We start from the raw sequence: 23,738 nt of genomic DNA, 5'->3' as shown, positions 1-23,738 counted from the left end.
ACGTAAGAACGGCCCACTGTGTCACACCAATGGTCCATCTAGCTCAGTGGCCAATGCCAGGTGCTTCAGAGGGAATGAACAGAAGAGGTAATCATCAAGTGATCCATCCCACGTTGCCCATTCCCAGCTTCTGGCAAACAGGCTAGGGACACCATCCCTGCCCATCTTGCCTGTGATACTGGCAGATGGGGTGTTAGCTCTTTCAAAAGCCCCCATGTCTTAATTGAACATGAACAAATGCAGAGCTGGAATCAGTCTGGCTCACCTGTGTTAGTATTGTTAAAATAGGTATTAGAATTATAAGAATGCGTTTAGTGTTTAGACATAATTGAATGCTTGTGAGTTGCTGCCTGGGTTAATATCTGACTAATTGCATTGTGAGCCTCTGTGGCTCTGTAATTCACCAGACAGCAGAGAGACTTTACCTGTGTGAAGTGCTGATTGTCAATGGAATGCATTAACCCTGCCTGGCAGGAAAGGTCCATCAATACCAGATAAACTATTATGGGATGTTAAAGAAGGGAAAAGACTGTTGTGCTCTGGACTTCCCATTAGCTGAGTTTGCAGCCCAGAGCACATGGCAGGAAGGGGATAAAAAACCCCATACAGAAGGAACTGATTATCTGTATGCTGCTTGGGCTCTGGGGGGCAAAGTTTCTAGGCACAACCTAGAGATCCCCAGCTGCTTAGCCTGGTTAAGTCCTAAAGAATATGTAGAGCTTGCTCATTATAGAAGCTTGTATTACCTTTTGAAATTTAAGACTGTAACTTGTCTGCATCGATATGATTAAGGCTTTAACTTTGTGAACAACTCTCATTTCCTTTTAAATAAATCTTAATACAGCTTATTACAGGACTGGCTACAAGTGTTGTCTTTGTTGGGAGATTTAAGATTGAATTGACCTAAGTGACTGGTCCTTTGGGACTGGCAGTAACCTGAACCTTGCTGTGATTCATGGTATAAGGCAGTGGTCCTCAACCAGGGGTCTGGAGCCCCCTGGGGGCCCGCAAGCAGGTTTCAGGGGGGGCTGCCAAGGAAGGCCAGCATTAGACACGCCGAGGCCACGGCAGAAAGCTGAAGTCCCAGCGCATGGGGCTGAAGTCCGGAGCCCTGAGCCCCACCACCCACGGCTGAAGCCAAAGCCTAAGCCATTTAGCTTTGTGGAGGCCCCTGTGGCATGGGGCCCCAGGCACCTGCCCTGCTTGCTACCCCCTAACGCCAGCCCTGGCTTTTATATGCAGAAAACCAGTTATTGTGGCCCATGTGGGCCGTGGAGTTTTTATAGCATGTTGGGGGAGCCTCAGAAAGAAAAAGGGTGAGAACCCCTGGAGGAATGGACCATCTGTCACAAAGGTGAGCTCACCTGCATGGTTAGATATACAGGATGACCCAAGGGGACTGTCTGTGATTCCATGTTAATGCTGTTACAGTACCTAAAGTGTTTACACTTGATACTTAGTTGGTGAAATCTACATATAGACCTCACAACCAATTTGGGGTTTGTGCCCTGTTTCTTACCAGTCTGCCTGAGGCTGGTGCTCATGCTCTCAAGTCACTGAAGACAGCGTTACAGAGACTTACAGGTGCAATGCTACCAGCAGCAATTTGCAAGAATGCAAAGTAGGCTTTACAGTGACACAGTGTGGGCCAAATGGTCTACAGACTCAGTCAAGCCCCAGTTCTTCTCCAGTGCACATCAGCATCCCGGCAACCTTCAAGGAGGGTCAAGGCTGTCACTCCTTCAGTGATGATGGATCTCTAGCATAGGGTCACTCACGCCCCATGATCCGCCTTATCTTCTGAGACACAGGTGAGTGACAGAGGGTGCACAACGGATCCTGCAGTGGGGGATAACAAAACACACCTTCTGGGCGTCACCCCTCAGGAAGTGAAGGTGACAGGCATTGTGGTGGTAGTAAAGGGGGAGAGGCAGGAGTGGGAGCAGCACCCTCAAAGGCAATGCTGCCAGTGGGTCACCCCACCACATCAGGCATGGGGCTGATAGGGGGCCATTCCCTGGGGCCTAGGTGCCTGTGAAGGGCTATATAAACTCCACGCTGGCACAGAAGGGGTTAAACTGCCGCTTTAGTCTGGACTGGCCCACCCCCTCCACACCTGCAAAGCAGGCCAGGTCTGGAGCAGGAGTTAACAGGAGAGACCTACTCTACTCAGAGGGGGCCACCCTGGGAAGGGAACAGTCTGTGGAGCATCTCCAGCCCCAAAGAGGGCTGGCAGCATTTGGGGCTCTGGCCTTCACTGAGGGGGGTTGGGGATCCCCAGAGCTCAAAGGGGGAGCAGGCTGAAACTTGTGCTGGAGACCCAGTCAACACTGAAGGGGACTGAGACTCTCCCACAGCCCCCAGAATAAGAGGGGCCCATATCCAATGGGATCTGTCTACAGTTCCCCCCCCCATTTTCTTTTATTTCATTCCTTTATTTACCCTTGTTTGCTGACAGTCGGCTCTTTTGCTGTTTCCCATGGTTCCCCAAGAGAGGAAGAAAGTGCCCCGAGGCCTCAGCCAGAGGGTGAAGCCCTGACACACCCCTGGTTTAGCGGTTCTCTGAGATTTGGAGGACAAAGAGGTTTGCGGTATGGTGGGGGCAGAAGCAGCTGGGACTGGGTAACCTGGGGCCGGGCAATCTCCATAGGGGACACTTGCTCCTCCCGTGCCCCTTCCACACCCTCTTGTGAGTAGAGAATGACCACCCTCTCCCCACCCCCAGAGGCATCCGTGTCTCAGGACTCTCCCAAGTTGCACCCACTAACTCTCTTTCCATTTGGGATATAGCTTAGGGCAACAATTTCTCACCAAGATGAACCCGGCTGGCTGCTGGATCTTCTGGTGCCACAGGGTGGGTGAAAGGCAGAACTGCAGCACTTCTAGGGCAGCATTTATTTTCTTAATGCAAAAAAAAGAAATATTCTGGGCCGGACGTGAATTCTGTGTGTAAGCAGTGTCAGAGAATTCCCAGGAGTAACTCACACCCGGCACAAACATAACCTCCTCATTCCCATCTCTTCCCCCTATATCTCTGAGTCCCAGAGCTGCTGCTGTCACTAATGCACATAGGCTTTCACTCCAGTCAGTGCTGGCAAGACCAATCCAGTTATAGGACTGAACTCATAATTTCCCATCACATGAGACAGTCTCAGCTGAGGGGGAGATGAGAGGGGGAAGAGATACAAAGGGGAAAGAGCTGTTGTAGCCATGTTGGTCAGAAGATATTAAAGAGAGGGATTTTTAATTGGTTCGAAAAAAAATTTCCTTACCCACCTTGTCTCTCCAAGAGATCTGAAAGTGGCAGAAGGAGACATAAACAGGAAGACAGAGCTCAGGACTTTAAACCAAAGATTTTCAAGCCCCTGGAAGAAACATTTCCCTTCTGCCCCAGGATATGTTTGTGTCCCGTATGAGGGATCACCCGACTCCTCTCACAGCAGCAAGGGGAGACTGCAGCCAGCCTCGGATGGTCCTTCCCCATCCTGGGATGTGTGTTGTGAGGAAGTTTGTGTGTGGTGGATGCATGGGCTGGGTCCACAAACAGCTAGAGCCACCTGCAGACTGGAAAGCCAGGGCAACTCCAGCATAGCATGGGGGCTGTGGTAGCAGTTCTGGACTCTGCCCCCTCTAGGTCCCATGGCAGATGGCTCTCGCAGCTTCAAGTGGGTCCATTACTGCAGGGGAAGGTTGGGGTAGTGTCTGAGATCAGGGTGAGGATTGTGGAGTGGGAGGCTGTCCAAGCCCAGGAATGGGGGATGGAATTCACCTCCCCAATCCCTGTAGAGCCCAGCAACTAGGGATTTATCCAGTGAAGTGAATTTCACTCTGGGTGACTTTGAGCCAGCCACTGAAAGATCCTTGTGCTTTAGGTTCCATACAGGCCAAAGGAGTTTACTAGTACTCCCTCCCCAGACTCCTGGGGGCAGCCAGGGATAATTAGTGGGTTATGGGAATTAGAAAATGAAAATTCACTAAGAACGATGATATTTGTGTGTTTATTATTAAATCCCCAGACACCCACCAATCCCCATCCTTCTTCTGATGAGCTATAAATATGTAAGGGACTCAGCTACTGACCTTGCAGTGAGTTTCTGCCCTTCCCCACTTTCTCTAGCAGCACTTTTAAGAACAGGCCAGGGAAACATGTAAATACTTTGAACCAAATTCCAGAAGCTGCTGAGCATGCACAAGTTAAAATGAAACCAAGGTTCTGTCTCCCCAAGGACCTGGCCCCTAGTGCAAAATAATAGACACTCGCCAGAAATCTCCTGACATGCTGCTTTGTTACAGAAGGCACCACGGCCACAGGGAGCAGAGACATGGACTCCTACAAAACACAATCCCAGATACACCCCCAATGCTGCATCCCCTTCCCCACCTCCACACTGTCTGCCATCCCCTCCCCTACCTCCACATGGCCATTCTCAGCCTATTGCTAACAGATCCTTCCAGCCTTCAGGACTACAAATAAATAAAACATGGTGTTACAAAAGGTAGATCATGCCAGAGAAACCTGATCTCCTTCTGTGAGAAGGAAGTAATTTTTTGGACAAAGGAAATGCAGTAGCTCTCATCTATCTGGATGTCAGTCACATATTTGATACAGTTCCACATGGGAAACTATGTGTTAAATTGGAGAAGATGGGGATTAATATGAGAACTGATAGGTCGATAAGAAATTGGTTTCAGGGAGACAACAAAGGGTCATACTGAACAGTGAGTTGTCAGGCTGGAGGAAGGTTACTAGTGGGAGTTCCTCAGAGGTCAGTCTTGGGACCAATCTTATTCAACATTGTTATTAGTGACCCTGGGGCACAGAAAGTCGGAGTGTGAATGTGACGTTATTAATATAACCTGTGACCATATAGATCATTGGTGCAACCACTGTTATATATTTGCAGCAAATATTGTACTAAGGTTGTCGTGTAAGGTATCTATGGAAAGGTTATGATTTGCTAATAATGATTATGCTATCCGATGAAGTGAGCTGTAGCTCACGAAAGCTTATGCTCTAATAAATTTGTTAGTCTCTAAGGTGCCACAGGTACTGCTTTTCTTTTTGCGAATACAGACTAACACGGCTGCTACTCTGAAACCTATGCTATCTCTGTGTGTATATCATTTTTGTAGTTGTAGTTATGAATATTGGCTATGTATTTGTATATCGATGTGTTTTGATTCTGAAGTAGTCTTAGTAAAGCATTTGGTCAGCTTCTTGAGAAAGGAATTTGCAAATTCAGTGCCCAATCAAGAAACACTTAACTGACAATGAGAAAAGGAGTACTTGTGGCACCTTAGAGACTAACAAATTTATTAGAGCATAAGCTTTCGTGAGCTACAGCTCACTTCATCGGATGCATTTGGTGGAAAAAACAGAGTAGAGATTTATATACACACACACAGAGAACATGAAACAATGGGTTTATCATACACACTGTAAGGAGAGTGATCACTTAAGATAAGCCATCACCAACAGCAGGGGGGGGAAGGAGGAAAACCTTTCATGGTGACAAGCAGGTAGGCTAATTCCAGCAGTTAACAAGAATATCAGAGGAACAGTGGGGGGTGGGGTGGGAGGGAGAAATACCATGGGGAAATAGTTTTACTTTGTGTAATGACTCATCCATTCCCAGTCTCTATTCAAGCCTAAGTTAATTGTATCCAGTTTGCAAATTAATTCCAATTCAGCAGTCTTTTGTTTTTGAAAAACAAAAACAGACTCCAACAGAGACTGCTGAATTGGAATTAATTTGCAAACTGGATACAATTAACTTAGGCTTGAATAGAGACTGGGAATGGATGAGTCATTACACAAAGTAAAACTATTTCCCCATGGTATTTCTCCCTCCCACCCCACCCCCCACTGTTCCTCTGATATTCTTGTTAACTGCTGGAATTAGCCTACCTGCTTGTCACCATGAAAGGTTTTCCTCCTTCCCCCCCCTGCTGTTGGTGATGGCTTATCTTAAGTGATCACTCTCCTTACAGTGTGTATGATAAACCCATTGTTTCATGTTCTCTGTGTGTGTGTATATAAATCTCTACTCTGTTTTTTCCACCAAATGCATCCGATGAAGTGAGCTGTAGCTCACGAAAGCTTATGCTCTAATAAATTTGTTAGTCTCTAAGGTGCCACAAGTACTCCTTTTCTTTTTGAGAATACAGACTAACACGGCTGCTACTCTGAAACCTGTTAACTGACAATGGATCTTTGAAGACTCCAATCCACATAAGAAGTCTTCCTGGGAACTCTCAAGATAGCATGTGAGCAATGGCTGCCGCCTGTAAAGAGGTGAGCCATGAATGGACATGTGACTTGCCCATATGACTTCAGACTCCATCATGAAAAAACTCGTACAGATACAGACATCATCTTCCTCTCCAAATGCAAACAGATAGACATCATACCGAAAGGACTGAAGGTAAAAAATCCATTACAATCTACATACCACACAGACTATGCTGACAGCTTGTGCCACACACTCTCAAAGAAACTGCAGAACCACCTGATCAACATCCTCTACAGCAAACAGGGAAAGATTAAGAATGAGCTCTCAAAACTGGATACTCTCATAAAGAACCAAACTTCCACACAAACTTCCTCATGGCTGGACTTTACAAAAACTAGACAAGCCATTTACAACACACACTTGGCTTCTCTACAAAAGAAAAAGGACACTAAGCTATCTAAACTACTACATGCCACAAGGGGCCACAACAGTGGTTCCCGTAACCCACCCAGCAATATTGTTAATCTATCCAACTATACTCTTAGCCCAGCAGAAGAATCTGTCCTATCTCGGGGCCTCTCCTTTTGCCCCTCCACCCCCACGAACATGATACAGTTCTGTGGTGACCTAGAATCCTATTTTCAACATCTCCGACTCAAGGAATATTTCCAACACACCTCCGACCAACATATTAACCCACAGAGACTTTCCTACCAACACTACAAAAAGAAGGATTCTGGGTGGACTCCTCCTGAAGGTCGAAACAGCAGACTGGATTTCTACATAGACTGCTTCCGCCGACGTGCACAAGCTGAAATTGTGGAAAAGCAGCATCGCTTGCCCCATAACCTCAGCCATGCAGAACACAGTGCCATCCACAGCCTCAGAAACAACTCTGACATCATAATCAAAAAGGCTGACAAAGGAGGTGCTGTCGTCATCATGAATAGGTCGGAGTATGAACAAGAGGCTACTAGGCAGCTCTCCAACACCACTTTCTACAAGCCATTACCCTCTGATCCCACTGAGAGTTACCAAAAGAAACTACAGCATTTGCTCAAGAAACTCCCTGAAAAAGCACAAGAACAAATCCGCACAGACACACCCCTGGAGCCCCGACCTGGGGTATTCTATCTGCTATCCAAGATCCATAAACCTGGAAATCCTGGACGCCCCATCATCTCAGGCATTGGCATCCTGACAGCAGGATTGTCTGGCTATGTAGACTCCCTCCTCAGGCCCTACGTTACCAGCACTCCCAGCTATCTTCCAGACACCACTGACTTCCTGAGGAAACTACAGTCCATTGGTGATCTTCCTAAAAACACCATCCTAGCCACTATGGATGTAGAAGCCTCTACACCAACATTCCACACAAAGATGGGCTACAAGCCGTCAGGAACAGTATCCCCGAAAATGTCACGGCTAACCTGGTGGCTGAACTTTGTGACTTTGTCCTCACCCATAACTATTTCACATTTGGGGACAATGTATACCTTCAAATCAGCGGCACTGCGATGTGTACCCGCATGGCCCCACAGTATGCCAACATTTTTATGGCTGACTTAGAACAACGCTTCCTCAGCTCTCGTCTCCTAATGCCCCTACTCTACTTGCGCTACATTGATGACATCTTCATCATCTGGACCCAGGGAAAAGAAGCCCTTGAGGAATTCCACCATGATTTCAACAATTTCCATCCCACCATCAACCTCAGCCTGGACCAGTCCACACAAGAGATCCACTTCCTGGACACTACGGTGCTAATAAGCGATGGTCACATAAACACCACCCCATATCGGAAACCTACTGACCGCTATTCCTACCTACATGCCTCTAGCTTTCATCCAGATCATACCACACGATCCATTGTCTACAGCCAAGCTCTACGATATAACCGCATTTGCTCCAACCCCTCAGACAGAGACAAACACCTACAAGATCTCTATCATGCATTCCTACAACTACAATACCCACCTGCTGAAGTGAAGAAACAGATTGACAGAGCCAGAAGAGTACCCAGAAGTCACCTACTACAGGACAGGCCCAACAAAGAAAAGAACAGAACGCAACTAGCCATCACCTTCAGCCCCCAACTAAAACCTCTCCAACACATCATCTAGGATCTACAACCTATCCTGAAGGACGACCCATCACTCTCACAGATCTTGGGAGACAGGCCAGTCCTTGCTTACAGACAGCCCCCCAATCTGAAGCAAATACTCACCATAAACCACACAACAGAACCACTAACCCAGGAACCTATCCTTGCAACAAAGCCCGTTGCCAACTCTGTCCACATATCTATTCAGGGGACACCATCATAGGGCCTAATCACATCAGCCACACTATCAGAGGCTCGTTCACCTGCGCATCTACCAATGTGATCTATGCCATCATGTGCCAGCCCCTCTGCCATGTACATTGGTCAAACTGAACAGTTTCTATGTAAAAGAATGAATGGATATAAATCAGACGTCAAGAATTAGAACATTCAAAAACCAGTTGGAGAACACTTCAATCTCTCTGGTCACTCGATTACAGACCTAAGAGTGGCTATCCTTCAACAAAAAAGCTTCAAAAACAGACTCCAATGAGAGACTGCTGAATTGGAATTAATTTGCAAACTGGATACAATTAAGTTAGGCTTGAATAGAGACTGGGAATGGATGAGTCATTACACAAAGTAAAACTATTTCTCCCCCTCACCCCACCCCACCGCTCACTGTTCCTCAGATATTCTTGTTAACTGCTGGAATTAGCCTACCTTGCTTGTCACCTTTCCCCCCCTTGCTGCTGGTGATGGCTTATCTTAAGTGATCACTCTCCTTACAGTGTGTATGATAAACCCATTGTTTCATGTTCTCTGTGTGTGTATATCAATCTCCCCTCTGTTTTTTCCACCAAATGCATCCGATGAAGTGAGCTGTAGCTCACGAAAGCTTATGCTCTAATAAATTTGTTAGTCTCTAGGGTGCCACAAGTACTCCTTTTCATCTTGCTACTGTGATTTTCCACAGTAACAACAAATAGGTGTCCTCCCATGGGCAGAGAATAAAAAAAGGCCCTGAAAACTCCTCCATCTTGTCTTCAATCCTGCTTCTTGCCTCTGGAGGGATTTTGCTACAAACTGAAGCTCTGAACAAAGCTTGGGAATGACCCATCCCAGATGTACTCCAGGGACTTGATTTGAACCTGCAGTTTATGCCATCACTGCTACAAGCCTGAACTAAGAACTTTGCTATTACTGTATGTAATTGATTCCATGTATCCAATTCTAGCACTCATCTATATCTTTTTCCTTTTATGAATAAGCCTTTAGATTTTACATTCTAAGGGACTGGCAACAGTGTGATTTGCGGATAAGATCTAACTTGTATATTGACCTGGGCCGGGGGCTTGGTCCTTTGGTATCAAGAGAACCTTTTTTTCTTTTGCTGGGGTATTGGTTTTCATAAACATATGTCCCCATAATGAAAGGCATTGGTGGTGATACTGGGAAACTGTAGTGTCTAAGGGAATTGCTTGTTTGACTTATGGTTAGCTAGTGGGGAAAAACCAAAGTCTTCTCTGTTTAGCTGGTTTGATTTGCCTTGGTGTGCATAGGAACTCCAGCATTGGGCTGTAACTGCCCTGCTTTAAGCAATTTGTCCTAAATTGGCACTCTCAGAAGTGTCCCACCAAGGGCAGCATCGTTGCAGTGACACAAAGCTGGGAAGGACTGCCAATATGGAGGAGGACAGGAATATCATCCAAGAAGATCTGCATGACCTTGAAAGATGGAGTAATAGAAATGGGATGAAAATTAATAGTGAAAAGTTATGCATTTAGGGACTAAAAACAAGAATTTTTGCAATAAGCTGGTGACTTATCAGTTGGAAGTGACAGAGGAGGAGAAAGACCTGGGTGTATTGGTTGAGCACAGGATAATTATGAGCTGCCAATGTGATGTGGCCGTGAAATAGGCTAATGCAGTCCTAGGATGCATCAGGTGAGGTATTTCCAATAGACACAGGGAAGGGTTAGTTCTATTATACAAAGCCCTGATGAGACCTCATCTGAAATACTGTAGGCCATTCTGTTTCCCATGTTTAAGAAGGATGAATTCAAAGTAGAACAGGTGTAGAGAAGGGTTACTAGGATGATTGAGGAATGGAAAATCTGCCTTACGAGAGGAGACTCAAAGAGCTTGGCTTGTTTAGCCAAACCAAAAGAAGGCTGAGGGGAGATATAATTACTCTCTATAAATACATCAGAAGGAAAAATACCAGGGAAAGAGAGGAGTTATTTAGGTTAAGTACCAATGGTGGCACTAAAACAAATGGATATTGGCCATCAATAAGTTTTGGCTTGAAATTAGGCGAAGATTTCTAACCATCAGAGTGAAGTTTTGGAACAGCCTCACAAGGGAAGCAGTGGGGGCAAAAAACCTAACTGGCTTCAAGACTGAGCTTGATACCTTTATGGAGGGAACGATATGATGGGACTGCCTACAATGGCACGTAGTTGATCTGCAACTGCTAGGAGCAAATATCTCCACAGGCTGGTGATGGGACACTAGATGGGGAGGGCCCTGAGTTACTACAGAGAATTCTTTCCCAGCTGTCTGGCTGCTGGGTCTTCCCTACATGCTCAGTGTCTAATTGATTGCCACATTTGGGGATGGGAAGGAATTTAACCCAGACTCAGATTGGCACAGACCGTAGGGTTTTGGGTTTTTTTGCCTTCCTCTGCGTGCAACAGTTGCAGGTTTAAACTAGTGTAAATGGTGGATTTTTTTGTAACTTGAGTCTTTAAATAATGATTTGAGGACTTCATTAACTCAGCCCGAGGTTAGGGGTCTATTAAAGGAGTGGATGAGGGAGGTTCTGTGGCCTGTGACGTGCAGGTCAGACTAGATGATCATGATGGTCCCTTCTGGCAATTAGAGTCTGTGAGTCTATAAATTGTGCTTTGTGTTGCACAGACAGTGATGGACATCAGGGACGCTTTGAGCTGCTCATGGCAGAGAACCTGACTAAGATCAGGATCCCCATTGTGCTGGGCACTGCACAGAGAGGGACAGTCTCTAAGACTGGAATCTATTTTCACCTATTGTCTATGGATGCACATGCGGTCTCGGCAGGGTAGCTCAGCTGCAGTCCCTGCACACAGCTGGGGGTGTGTGTCCGGGTCAGGAGAAGTCAGCGTCCATTCCTGTGGGGCCGTACTCCTGGCTCATACCTCCAGCACTCACTGCTGCCCCTCCATTACCAGCTGCACTGTGTAGCCAGCCCCAGGCCTCAGTGAGGTCACTGTCCCTGCTCATCCCAAACCTTCAAACTGGGACATGGTGCACCAGTGCCAATCAGAGTAGATTAGTGTAAATTCTGTGTATACTAAGGGTTTGCACCAGTGCCTAAAACACCAGTAAAAAGAAAAGGAGTACTTGTGGCACCTTAGAGACTAACAAATTGATTTGAGCATAAGCTTTCGTGAGCTACAGCTCACTTCATCGGATGAACTCAAACCAACACAACACAGGCACCAAACAAGCTGAGGCAAAACAATGCACCATAAAACTATGCAACATGACATGGTGCGATCACAGTTCCAAATGGCACCATGCAAAACAGCTCAGTGTAGAACACGACACAGCACAAAAGAGAATTATTTCAATGTAGGCATGGAAGGGATCTTGAGAGGTCGTCTACTCAAGCCTCCTGTGATGAGGCAGGACCAAGTATCCCTAGACATTCCCAGACTGGTGTATCTCTAACCTGGTCTTAAAAACCTCCAATGAAGCAAATGCCACAGCCTCCCTTGGAAGCCAATCCAATGTGAACTCAGACCAAAACAACACTGAACACACACAAGCTGGGCTTGGGGTTTAGGGGAGAGACAAGAATTCAAACAATCTGGGTTCTGTTCCCAGTTTTGTCCCAAATTCTCCATGCAAACTTGAGCAAATTACTTCAGCTCTCTGAGCTTCAGTTTCCCCATCTGTAAAATATGGAGAGTAGCCTCCCACCATTTGCCGATTTAGCCTTTCAGCTTTTTGTGGCAAGGACTCTCTGTCACTGTGGACATGTCAACACTGCAGTTAGACACCAGCAGCTGGCCCGTGCCGCTGACTTGGGCTCACACGGCTCAGGCTGCGGGGATGTTTAATTGTGGTGTAGATGTTCCAGCTTGGGCTGCAGCCCAAAGTCTGGCACCCTCCCACCTCACAGGGTCCTACAGCCTGGCTCCAGCCTGAGCCCAGGCATCTACACTGCAATGAAACAGCTCCTTAGCTTGAACCTTGTGAGCCTGAGTCAGCTGGCATGGGTTTTTAATGGCAGTGTAGACATACCCTTGGTGTCTGTTCAGCACCAGTCACAATGGGGACCCTGATCTTGGTCAGTGTCTGTGTAGAGCCCTACACAACAGGGGGCCTGACCTCAGTCGCGGGCTCTGCAACCCCCGGCATTACAGTATCCCTGATTTTGTTTGGGGTTCCTGCAGGATCTGACAAAATGTGGGGGCAGGATCTCTGTCAGGGTGTGTACAGTGCCCAGCACAGTGGTGGGGCATGATCTTGTTTGGGGGTCCGTGTAGTGCCAGGCCCAACGGGGACACAGATCTCAGTCAAGGTCTCTGAAGTGCCCAGCACAATGGAGGCAGCAATCTGGGCAGTCGTCGTGCACTCTCTGGCACAAGGGGGGCAGTGATCTCGGTCCAGGTATCAGTTTTACCTGGCACAATGGGGGGGCCTGATGTTAGTTGGGGTCTCTACAATGCCCAGCACAACAGGGGCACAGCTCTCACTTGGGGTCTCTGCAGCTCCAGGAACAACAAGGTCCCTGATTTTGTTTGCCGTCTCTGCAGGACCTGGCACAACAGGGGCCCGGAGCTCAGTCAGGGTCACTGTAGCACCCGGTACAAGTGCTCTCTGTAGGGTCTGTGCAGTTCCTGGCACAATGAGTGCCCCAAACTTGGTCAGGGTTTGTGCAGTGCCCTGCACTGGGGGACCTGATCTCAGGCAAGGCCTGTACCATGCGCAGCACGATAAGAGCCTTGATCTCAGTCAGACACCTGGAGAGAAAAGCGGGAAGATTTCAAGAATTTATATAGAAAATTCTTTCCTGGGTATCTGGCTGGTGAATCTTGCCCATATGCTCAGGGTTTAGCTGATTGCCATATTTGGGGTCGGGAAGGAATTTTCCTGAAGGGCAGATTGGAGAGGCCCTGGAGGTTTTTCGCCTTCCTCTGTAGCATGGGGCAAGGATCACTTGAGGGAGGCTTCTCTGCTCCTTGAAGTCTTTGAACCATGATTTAAGGACTTCAATAGCTCAGACATGGGTGAGGTTTTTCGTAGGAGTGGGTGGGTGAGATTCTGTGGCCTGCGTTGTGCAGGAGGTCGGACTAGATGATCAGAACGATCCCTTCTGACCTTAGTATCTATGAATCTAAGAATTTAATATCAGTATTTCAAAATTGAGGAGAAAATGGGGCACAAACAAAATATTTGCCAATATAAGAGAGAAGCACCAACATCTGGGGAGATTTTATGTCAACATTCAACAGTTCAAGAGAAAAGAGGAGAAATATGAGGGGATTAAACAGCGCTATTCAATCAACAACAGAATGGGACAGCTGCTACTCTGAAACCTGTGAGAATGGGATGGATTCTTCTTGCCTCACATTCACATGGCCATCAGGGAGCCCTGGGTAATGTCGCTTTCACAGGGGAAAGGAGTGGGGCTGGAGTGAGAAGGTCATTGGCTGTGGGGTCTGGAAATGTGACTAGCAGGCGGTGTCTTGGCAGGGGGGCTGTGGGGTTGGGCAGGGTGGGGGAGGGTGAAGTAGCAGGGACTGGGAAACCTGGGGCTGGGCCGTCTCCATGGGGGATGCTTGCTCCTCCCTTCCCTTCCTGGGCCTTTCCAGGCCCTGTGGCCAGCAGAGAGCGCCCCCCCAGCCCAGCCCAGCCCAGCCCAGCCCAGCGGTATCCCTGTCTCAGGGCTCTGCCTGCCTCTGCCCCTTAACTCTCTTCCCATTTCAGAAATCACTCAGGGGAAAAAATTCCCACCTAAACAAGGAGAAATCACTGCAGGTAAAAATGGGGGGACACACCCCAAATCTGAGATTTGAATTGGACATTGGAGAAGTGGAGAGAAAATGGGGTACAATCGGTGGAGAAGAATAGAGACCTTCTCAGGAATGTGAGAGAAAAGTGGGGGGATCGCCATGGATGTTGATCGTTGCTATCTAGAGAGAAAGGGATCAGGACTGGAGAGGATGGTGTCATCCTGGGAGAGGGCAGCGGTAAATCCGAGGGGATCTCAGTGCCCCCTTTCTCTCCCCACTCCTCAGGGGTCACCTTCTCTTCTCCTCTCCCTGCCATTTCCTGGCTGCACAGACATTTTTCCATCTGCCCCTTTTCCCAAGTCTCCCTCCTCCCCTCCCCTCCCCTCCCTCCTTTTCCTCACAGCCCGGTGTCACTTCTCCCCTCTGCCTGGCAGCCTCCTGCCCAGCCACATGCAGGGACCCCAGTGGGGGTTGGTCCCCTCCCCCCAGACCCTGCAGCACCAGGGAGCAGCAGCCGGCAAGCTCTGCCTCTGCGCATGCAGGACTCTCCCCCAACCCAGCATGCCCAGAGCCAGGAGACACAAAACTCTTCTGCGGCTCCAGCGTCTTCCCACATCTAATGCGAACCCTCGTGCCCCAGGGGCGCGGCCTGGTCCCCGACGGCCTCGCCCCACATCCTGCCTCCCTCCGGGTCCGACCTGTGTAGAGCTTCCCCGTGTCCGGTCTCTGGGCATTGTTCTCCTGGCTCCTGCCTCCAGCTGCTCAAGCCCCGGCCTGTGCCAGGTGTAGTGTGTATGTAGCAAATGCACTACAGTGTGTGTAGCAATGTGCTATCTGTATGTACAGATTGTAACTTAATATACTACAGGTACTGTTCCTAGGGTGGGGGGGTCAGACTAGCCCCAGGGCCCTCCCTTACCTAGGCTGGAGAGGGCAGAAGCGCCCCCCGGGGCAGGCTGGGAGATGTAGTTCCTGACTCTCCCGGGAGTGGAAGTGACATTGGGCAGGGGCGGACAAGTGGGCTGCAAACACACGTGGGGCACTGCGGCTCTGCCTGGCTCGTGCGGGGTTGTTGGAGCCTCTCCTGGAGCTGGAGATGGGTTTTGTGCGGCTCAAACACTTGTCTCTGCCCCACCCACAGAGGCTGGTGCAGGGACAAATGTGACCCTGGTAACAGTCAGAGGGTTTCCAGCAATCTACCCTCACTGTAATTCACTGGCTCAAGAGAACCTGAGCTCCTCCCATGAGTTTGCGTGAGACCCCTACCACTGATACCTTTCAGACAATGTGTGTTGTGCATTTTTTATGCATCCTGTAGGAGTTCCTCTTGAAAGTTCTGCCCTCTGATATCATCATTTCTGGGTTAAGAGGCATATTTTCAAGGGCTCTAAAATCCACGTGCAGACTCTGACCTGGTTTACTCTTAAAAGCTTTGCCAGTCCAGCTCTATTGTTTAAGGCTGTGAAAAAGTGCACACACGCACGTGCACACACGTACACTTTCCAACATAGCTCTGCTGGCAAAAGCTCAATTATAGACACAGCTATAGTGGCATAAGCTTCCATTTTTAAAAAAAGGAAACTAAATGCTTATAAGCTACATTAATGCAGAGTTAAGGTTGCCCAGTGCTGTCTCCTGCCTTGCACCATATGGCCGGTGACTAAACTTAAATCTCTGCAAACCAGGAAAAGAAAAGTTAATGTAAATGCCACCCCGCCAATGCAACCTTAACTTTGACCCCAACTCTTAACCCTGCAGCTGAGAATGGTTCTCTGTGGGTGGTGCAAAGCTTAACAAACTGCCAGAGGAATTCAGGTATTCAGCTCAATGCAGCAGTAAAGGGATGAAATTCTATGGTCTGTATTATAAAGGACATCAGAGTAGATGACCTAATATCACATCTAGCCTTAAAATCTATGAACCTAAAATAGATACGAGGAAAGATTAAGAGAACATGCCATTGTTTGTGTTGTGTTCACAGATGGGAATCCCAGCATTTATCTGCATGTCCTCCAGCTGTGTGCACTGTGTCAGCTGTAGCTGTAACGGGATGATGGAGGGATTAGTTGGAGCAGCTTGGCAGAGCTGTGGCTGTGCTCTGAAGAGAGGTGCATGTGAAACTTGGGGGATCAATTCTGCCTCATTTCCATGCTGTGTTGTAGGCTTTCTCAGTAAAGGTGTCCAAGGGTATGTTCTTGCCATGGGAATTGTCAGCACTCTGGTGGCATATGGTCTCGTGATCTGTGAGGCTTAGTGACGGGTAAGTGAAGGCAGTGACTCAAAGGAAAACTCAGGTTGAGTGCAAAGGGGTGGTTAACACTGTGCAAGTCTCAGACGGTTTGCATGCAGGAGGTTCAGTACTGGAGTGCAGGCCAGGGGTAGGAAGCATCTGTTTGCTATGATGGAGATGAACCAGAATATTATCTTAGCAAAGAGAAGCTGTTAGACTTTCTGCTGTACTGCTCTGTTCCCAGAGCATTTTGTAACAGGGGAGGGCAGAGTGCTAGTATGTGTGTCACTGGCATGGAGCTACTATAAGGTAGGTGCATAACTGGTTGGAAACTCATTCCCAGAGAGTAGTTATCAGTGGTTCAGTGTCCTCCTGGAACGGCGTAAGGAGTGGGGTTCCACAAGGATCAGTTCTGGGTCCAGTTCTGTTCAATATCTTCATCAATGATTTAGATAATGGCATAGAGAGTACACTTATAAAGTTTGCAGACAATACCAAACTGGGAGAGGTTCCAAGTGCTTTGGAGGATAGGATTAAAATTCAAAATGATCTGGACAAACTGGAGAAATGATCTGAAGTAAATAGGATGAAATTCAATAAGGACAAATGCAAAGTACTCCACTTAGGAAGGAACAATCAGTTGCACACATACAAAATGGGAAATGACTGCCTAGGAAGGAGTACTGCAGAAAGGGATCTGGACGTCATAGTGGATCACAAGCTAAATATGAGTCAACAGTGTAACGCTGTTGCCAAAAGAGGAAACATCATTCTGGGATGTATTAGCAGGAGTACTGTAAGCAAGACACGAGAAGTAATTCTTCTGCTCTACTCTGCACTGATTAGGCCTCAGCTGGAGTACTTTGTCCAGTTCTGGGCACCATATTTCAGGAAAGATGTGGACAACTTGGAGAAAATCCAGAGAAGAGCAACAAAAATTATTACAGATCTAGAAAACATGACCTATGAGGGAAGATTGAAAAAATTGGGTTTGTTTAGTCTGGAGAAGAGAAGACTGAGAGGGGACATGATCACAGTTTTCAAATACATAAAGGTTGTTACAAGGAGGAAGGCGAAAAATTGTTCTTCTTAACCTCTGAGGATAGGACAAGAAGCAATTTGCAGCAAGGGCGGTTTAGGTTGGATATTAGGAAAAACTTCCTGTCAGGGTGGTTAAGCACTTGCCTAGGGAGGTTATGGAATCTCCATCATCAGGGATTTTTAAGAGCAGGCTGGACAAAAACCTGTCAGGGATGGTCTAGATAATACTTAGTCTTGCCTTGAGTGCAGAGGACTGGACTAGATGACCTCTCCAGGTCCCTTCCAGTTCTATGATTCTATGTTGGGATGATGTTGAAACAGGGTAGAGGTGAGATGAACGTTAACTTTTCATTTCCTCTTCTAAGAATGGAGGAGATGGGAATTCTTACCCAGCGAGGTCACATTCTCATAGTTCTCCTCCATGACATCTCTGTAGAGGGCTCTCTGAGCGGGGTCCAGCAGAGCCCCCTCTTCCCTGGTGAAATACACAGCCACCTCCTCGAAGGTCACCGGCCCCTGAAAGAGCAAGAGTCCAACACTCAGGGCTTGCTGCCCCAGTCACAACCCCATGATTCATGGGGGAGAGGAGCCAATCAAATGGAAGCTGTGAGAGAGAGACAATCAGCAGAGTCCTATCCCCATACTGCTGAGAACAGCCATGATGCATCACGGTGAGAGAATAAAGAGAGAGCCTCACACCTACTAGCCAGAGGCTGATACAGCCCTGTGGTAGGAATCCCCAAACCCTCCTCACTGCCAGCAGCTGAATGTGAGGGGCAGGGGCATCTTCCCTACACCTCCCTGGTGGGTGTCCCCTTTCCATGTCACACCAGCCTCTGGGTAGCAGGTTGAGGGTTCAGCACTGGAAGTCTAGTCGGTTTTCCCAGTCCTGCCCAGGGGGTTGGTTTCTCAATTTCCTGTTTCACAAATTAGGGAATTTTCTCCTCCAACACCCAAGCGTTGGTTCCTAGAATCTAGGCCCGGGTTAAACAAAGCCCAGCCGGTTTGTCACACTCTGTCCCCTTCCCTATTATTCACGCAGGGTATTCCCTGGCCCCTGCAGACCTCACTCTCCAGAAGTTGCCACCCATTCTGTATTTATTGCCCCCTCCCTCCAGGAACCCCCCCAATAACCCCTACCTGAGCTGGCTCCACAGCAGCCATTTCTCTCCCCTGTCCCATGGGAGGACGGGATGAGCTGGAGCGAGACATGGGCGTCATTCTGCAGCCTGGCCGGGCGAGAAGGGCAGTTGTGGAGATTTCAGAACTGGCTTTACTTCATTTCACATCACAATTCCTCCAGGCTCTTCCCCCCGCAGACAGAGATTGTCGATTCTGCCACGCTGGGGACATGATCAGTCCCCCTATCGCAGAACAGACCTTGCCCCTGTCCTCCACCCCAACCAGGACTCAACCCCCCCCCAGACATGTTCAAACCCTCCCAGCAACAGAGTGTGAATTAAACACTGGAAAAAGACCAGGAGCAAAGGAGCCGCTTTGGGGGGATTCCCCTGACATTGTCCCCAGGGCAGCACAGTCCTGCAGCAGGGGGAACAGGGAGAGTCAGGGGCTGGTGTTTCCTCTCTCTGCTCCTCACCTCGTTCACAGGGAGGTGACCCTGTGCAGGGGTGCTGCCGTGAGGGTGCCTGGGGTGGTCAGAGATCTGGAGATCTGCCTCCCCCCCCCCCCATTTGTCCTGACACCCTCTTCCATCTCTTTCCTAGCGCCCTACCCCCCTGGACGGGAGAGGTGGTCGCCATCCCATCCTGGGGGGGGGTCCCTCTCTCTGTCCCGGGGCTGCCCGTGCGGGGAAGGGGGTACCCGTCGGTACTTTATCCACACGGGCGCAGCAGAGAGGCAGTGGGAGCAGGTCAGACCAGAGAAGGGATCCCGTCGGGGCTTAATGATGGCGGGTGAGCGCCCGGGGAGCAGAGGGGGGGGGGGGGCTGGGCCCTGTGCAGGGTCAGGTACCTGCCCAGCCCCCAAAAGGTCTCCCTCACCTGGAGTCTGCGCTCAGGAGCGGCCGCCGGCCGGGCACGGAGGGGTTAATGACGCCCCCTCCCCCCGCCCCCCCTGAGGAGGGGCCGATCCAGCGGCAGGAGAGCACGTGCCCCCCCCTCCCCCCGGGAACGGGACAGGGCTCAGGTGTCCCGGCCAGAGGGGGCAGACCAGGAGGTCTCAGACTCGGGGGGAAGGGGGGGGGGGGTCACAAGCTGCCCAGCTCGGCGGGTGTGTTAACTGCCCCCCCCCTTCCCGGGCCGAGGGGCGGGGGCCAGGCTCTGCCCCCGGGCCACGAGAATCCGCCTCGGAAGGGGGGGGGAAGAGGCGGGGCTGCAGCCGGCGGGGACTATGAGAAGTGGGAGGGAGAGTCACGCTGGCCCCGCGGCCTCCCCTCACCTGAGCGGGAGAGGCCGGAAGCAGCCCCTGGGGCAGGCTGGGAGATGTAGTTCCTGACTCTCCGAGGGGAGAGGAAGTGACGTTGGGCGCGGGCTGAGAGCGCGCGCGGGGGGCTGCCCGGGCTCGCGCTTGGCGCCTCTCCCGGGGCCGGAGGAGGGTTTGGTGTCTCCCGGCTCTGGGCATGCGCAGATGGGGGCTGCGAGGAGTCGGGCATGCGCAGAGGCAGAGCTCGCCCCAGGCTGCGGGGCCGGGGAGACCCTCACGATCCCCCCCGTGCCCGGCCCGGGCCCTGCCCCCGCTGCAGCCTCCAGGTACCGGAGCGAGCCCCGGGGGCGGGCGGTGACTCTGCCCCAGTGTCCGGGGGGGGGACCCGGCATCTCGCAGCGCCGGGATCTGCTCCCGGGGGGGGGCTCGGAGCTGCGGCCCCAGCAGGAGCCCAACGCCCCCGGCCCGGCTCTGCCCTGGGGCACCCCGGGGGGGTCCGGGGACCAGCCCCCCCGGGGTCCCTGGGCGGGGGCTGCCGGGCGGGGGGAGACCTGGGGAAAGGGGCGGATGGAAAAACGTCTGCGCAGCCCGGACGTGGCCGGGGGAGGAGAAGAGCCGGGGACCCCCCCCCCGAGGAGGTGAGAGAAAGGGGGGGGCTGAGATCCCCTCGGATTTACCGCCGCCCCCTCCCCTAGGGACCCCCCCCGCTCCCGCCCCGCCCCCTTTCTCTCTAGGCAGCGACGAGCAACAGCCCGGGTGACCCCCCCCTTCCCTCACCTCCCTGAGACGGTCTCTGCCCCCCCCCCCCACTGTACCCCGTTTCCTCTCCACTTCGCCCATGGCCCGTTCAAATCTCAGCTTTGGGGTGTGTCCCCCCATTTTACCTGCAGTGACTTGTCCTCCTTTAGGTGGGAATCGTTCCCCCGAGTGATTTCTCAAAGGGGAAGCGGGTTACGGGGCAGAGGCGGGCAGGGCCCTGAGACAGGGATACCCCTGGGCTGGGGGGGGGGGGCGGTCTCCGCTGGCCACAGAGCCTGGAAAGGCCCAGGAAGGGGAGGGAGGAGCAAGCGCCCCCCACCATGGAGACGGCCCAGCCCCAGCTACTTCCCCCTGCCCAACCCAACAGCCCCCCCACCTCCCTAAGACGCCGCTTACCGACACATTTCCAGACCCCACAGCCAGTGACCTTCTGACTCCAGCCCCGCTCCTTTCCCCTGTGAAAGCGACATCACCTGGGGCTCCCTGATGACCATGTGAATGTGAGGCAAGAAGAATCCATCCCACTCTTTTGTTGATTGATTGATTGAATAGTGCTGTATAATCCCCTCAAATTTCCCCTCTTTTCTCTTGAACTGTTGAATGTTGACATAAAATCTCCCCAGATGCTGGTGCTTCTCTCTTACGTTGGCAAATATTTCGTTTGTGCCCCATTTTCTCCTAGGTTCTGAAATACTGATATCAAATTCTTGGAAAATCTTCCTGCTTTGCTCTCTGCGTGTCTGACTGAGATCAAGGCTCTTATCGTACTGAGCGTGGCTCAAGCCTTGACTGAGATCATGTGCCCCAGTGTGCCAGGCACTGCACAAACCTGACCAAATTTGGGGCACTGGTTATGCCAGGAACTGTGCAGAGACCTGCACAGAGAGCAGGAACCTTGTGTCAGGGGCTACAGTGACCGTGACTGAAATCTGGGCCCCTGTTGTGCCAGGCCCCGCAAAGACACCAAGTGAAATCAGGCTCCCATTGTGCTAGGTGCTGCAGAGATGGAAAACAAAATCAGGGACCTTGTTCTTCCTGGAGCTGAGAAACCCCAAATGAGATCTCGGTCCCTGTTCTGCCAGGCACTTCAGAGACCCCCAACAGAGATCAGACCCCACTGTTGTGACAGGTGCTGTAGAGACCCCAACTGAGATCTGCTGCCCATTGTGCCAGGTAAAACTGAGACCTGGACTGAGATCATGGCCCCCCTTGTGCCAGGCAGCTCACGACTGCTGCCCAGATTGCTGCCTTCATTGTGCTGGGCACTTCAGAGACCTTGACTGAGATCTGTGTCCCCGTTGGGCCTGGCACTCCACTGAGAGTCCTTGCCACAGAGATCCTGACCCCACATTTTGTCAGATGCTGCAGGAACCCCAAACAAAATCAGGGATCCAGTAATGCCGGGGGTTGCAGAGCCCGTGACTGAGGTCAGGCCCCCTGTTGTGTAGGGCTCTACACAGACACTGACCAAGATCAGGGTCCCCATTGTGACTGGTGCTGAACAGACACCAAGGGTATGTCTACACTGCCATTAAAAACCCATGCCAGCTGACTCAGGCTCACAAGGTTCAAGCTAAGGAGCTGTTTAATTGCAGTGTAGATGCCTGGGCCAGGCTGTAGGACCCTGTGAGGTGGGAGCCGGAACATCTACACCACAATTAAACAGCCCCACAGCCTGAGCCGTGTGAGCCCAAGTCAATGGGCACAGACCAGCTGCAGGTGTCTAACTGCAGTGTTGACATGCCCACAGTGACAGAGAGTCCTTGCCACAAAAAGCTGAAAGGCTAAATCGGCAAATGGTGGGCAGCTACTCTCCATTTTATAGATAGGTTTCAGAGTAGCAGCCGTGTTAGTCTGTATTCTCAAAAAAGAAAAGGAGGACTTGTGGCACCTTAGAGACGAACAAATTTATTAGAGCATAAGCTTTCGTGAGCTACAGCTCACTTCATCGGATGCATTCGGTGGAAAATACAGTGGGAAGATTTATATACGCACCTATATATATATAGGTGCCACAAGTACTCCTTTTCTCTGAAGCTCAAAGAGCTGAAGTAATTTCCTCAAGTTTGCATGGAGAATTTGGGACAAAACTGGGAACAGAACCCAGATTGTTTCAATTCTTGCCTCTCCCCTTAACCACAAGCCCAGCGTATGTGTGTGTACAGTGTTGTGTTGGCCTGAGTGTTTGCATTGCATTGGCTTCCAAGGGAGGCAGTCTGGGAAAGTCTAGGGATACTTGGTCCTGCCTCATCACAGGAGGCTTGAGTAGACGACCTCTCAAGATCCCTTCCATGCCTACATTGAAATAATTCTCTTTTGTGCTGTGTTGTATTCTACACTGAGCTGTTTTCCATGTTGCCATTTGGAACTGTGATCGCACCATGCTGTGTTGCATAGTTTTATGGTGCATTGTTTTGCCTCAACTTGTTTGGTGCCTGTGTTTTGTTGGTTTGAGTTGAGCTCTTTTCCATTGTGTACTTTTGTCCTAGGGTGTGTTAGTTTGCGTTGTGTTGTTTTCTTCTCCTTTGTATTGTCATTTTATGCTGTGGAGTATAGTTTTTTGTTGTTTTTCTGAATTGCCTGATATGATATTGGGGTGGGTTTTTTTTTTCCTGTATGTTGTGATTTTATACTTATATATTGCATAGCATCATAGGGCTGGACAGGACCTCAAGACATCATCAAGTCCAGCTCTCTCTGCCAAGGCAGGACCAAGTATATGTAGATTATCTCAGACAGAGGTTTGTCCTACCTGTTTTTTAAAAACTTCCAGGTAAAGAAACTCCACAACCACCCTTGTAAAACTATTCCAGAGATTAACTACCTTAGCTCTGGTGACACTGTGACATTCTCCTCTGGTGTTATCTGGACCTGTGATCTGCTAGGTCACTCCAATCCTTGACTCTGGGAGCCAGCCTTATCCTTCTCTGCTGTGAGAACCCCCCATGCCTGAGCTGTTCACGCACAGCCTCTGGCATGTAAGCTGCTCCCAGCTACTTGCAAGCAGATGACACTAGCCAATATCTCCGGTTCCAGACACAACC

The 23,738-nt window shown here is 50.1% G+C and overlaps 1 protein-coding gene and 1 pseudogene across 2 annotated transcripts in view; one reads left to right on the top strand and one right to left on the bottom strand.

Moving 5' to 3' along the window:
* Positions 1-23,738, bottom strand: part of LOC119849376 (zinc finger protein 420-like) — a 3,142,523-nt gene that overhangs the window by 1,928,816 nt on the left and 1,189,969 nt on the right. The window contains exons 1-2 of one of the 2 annotated variants that reach the window (XM_043503761.1): positions 19,151-19,207; positions 18,694-18,782 (exon numbers count right to left, since the gene is read on the bottom strand). The exons of the other annotated variant lie outside the window; for it this stretch is intronic. Coding sequence (XP_043359696.1) covers positions 18,694-18,774 — 81 coding nt within the window. The 5' untranslated portion in view covers positions 18,775-18,782; positions 19,151-19,207. Of the gene's footprint in view, positions 1-18,693; positions 18,783-19,150; positions 19,208-23,738 lie in introns of those variants that run through there. 2 annotated transcript variants of the gene reach the window in all.
* The window catches only part of LOC119849371, a 1,398,949-nt pseudogene continuing 1,395,206 nt past the window's right edge, over positions 19,996-23,738 (top strand).

The sequence above is a fragment of the Dermochelys coriacea genome, chromosome 28 (assembly GCF_009764565.3).
Source record: "Dermochelys coriacea isolate rDerCor1 chromosome 28, rDerCor1.pri.v4, whole genome shotgun sequence".
In the NCBI taxonomy this organism is placed as follows: domain Eukaryota; kingdom Metazoa; phylum Chordata; order Testudines; family Dermochelyidae; genus Dermochelys; species Dermochelys coriacea.
The sequence above is the reverse complement of the archived record's forward strand: the minus strand, read 5'-3'. Positions and strand labels throughout refer to the sequence as shown.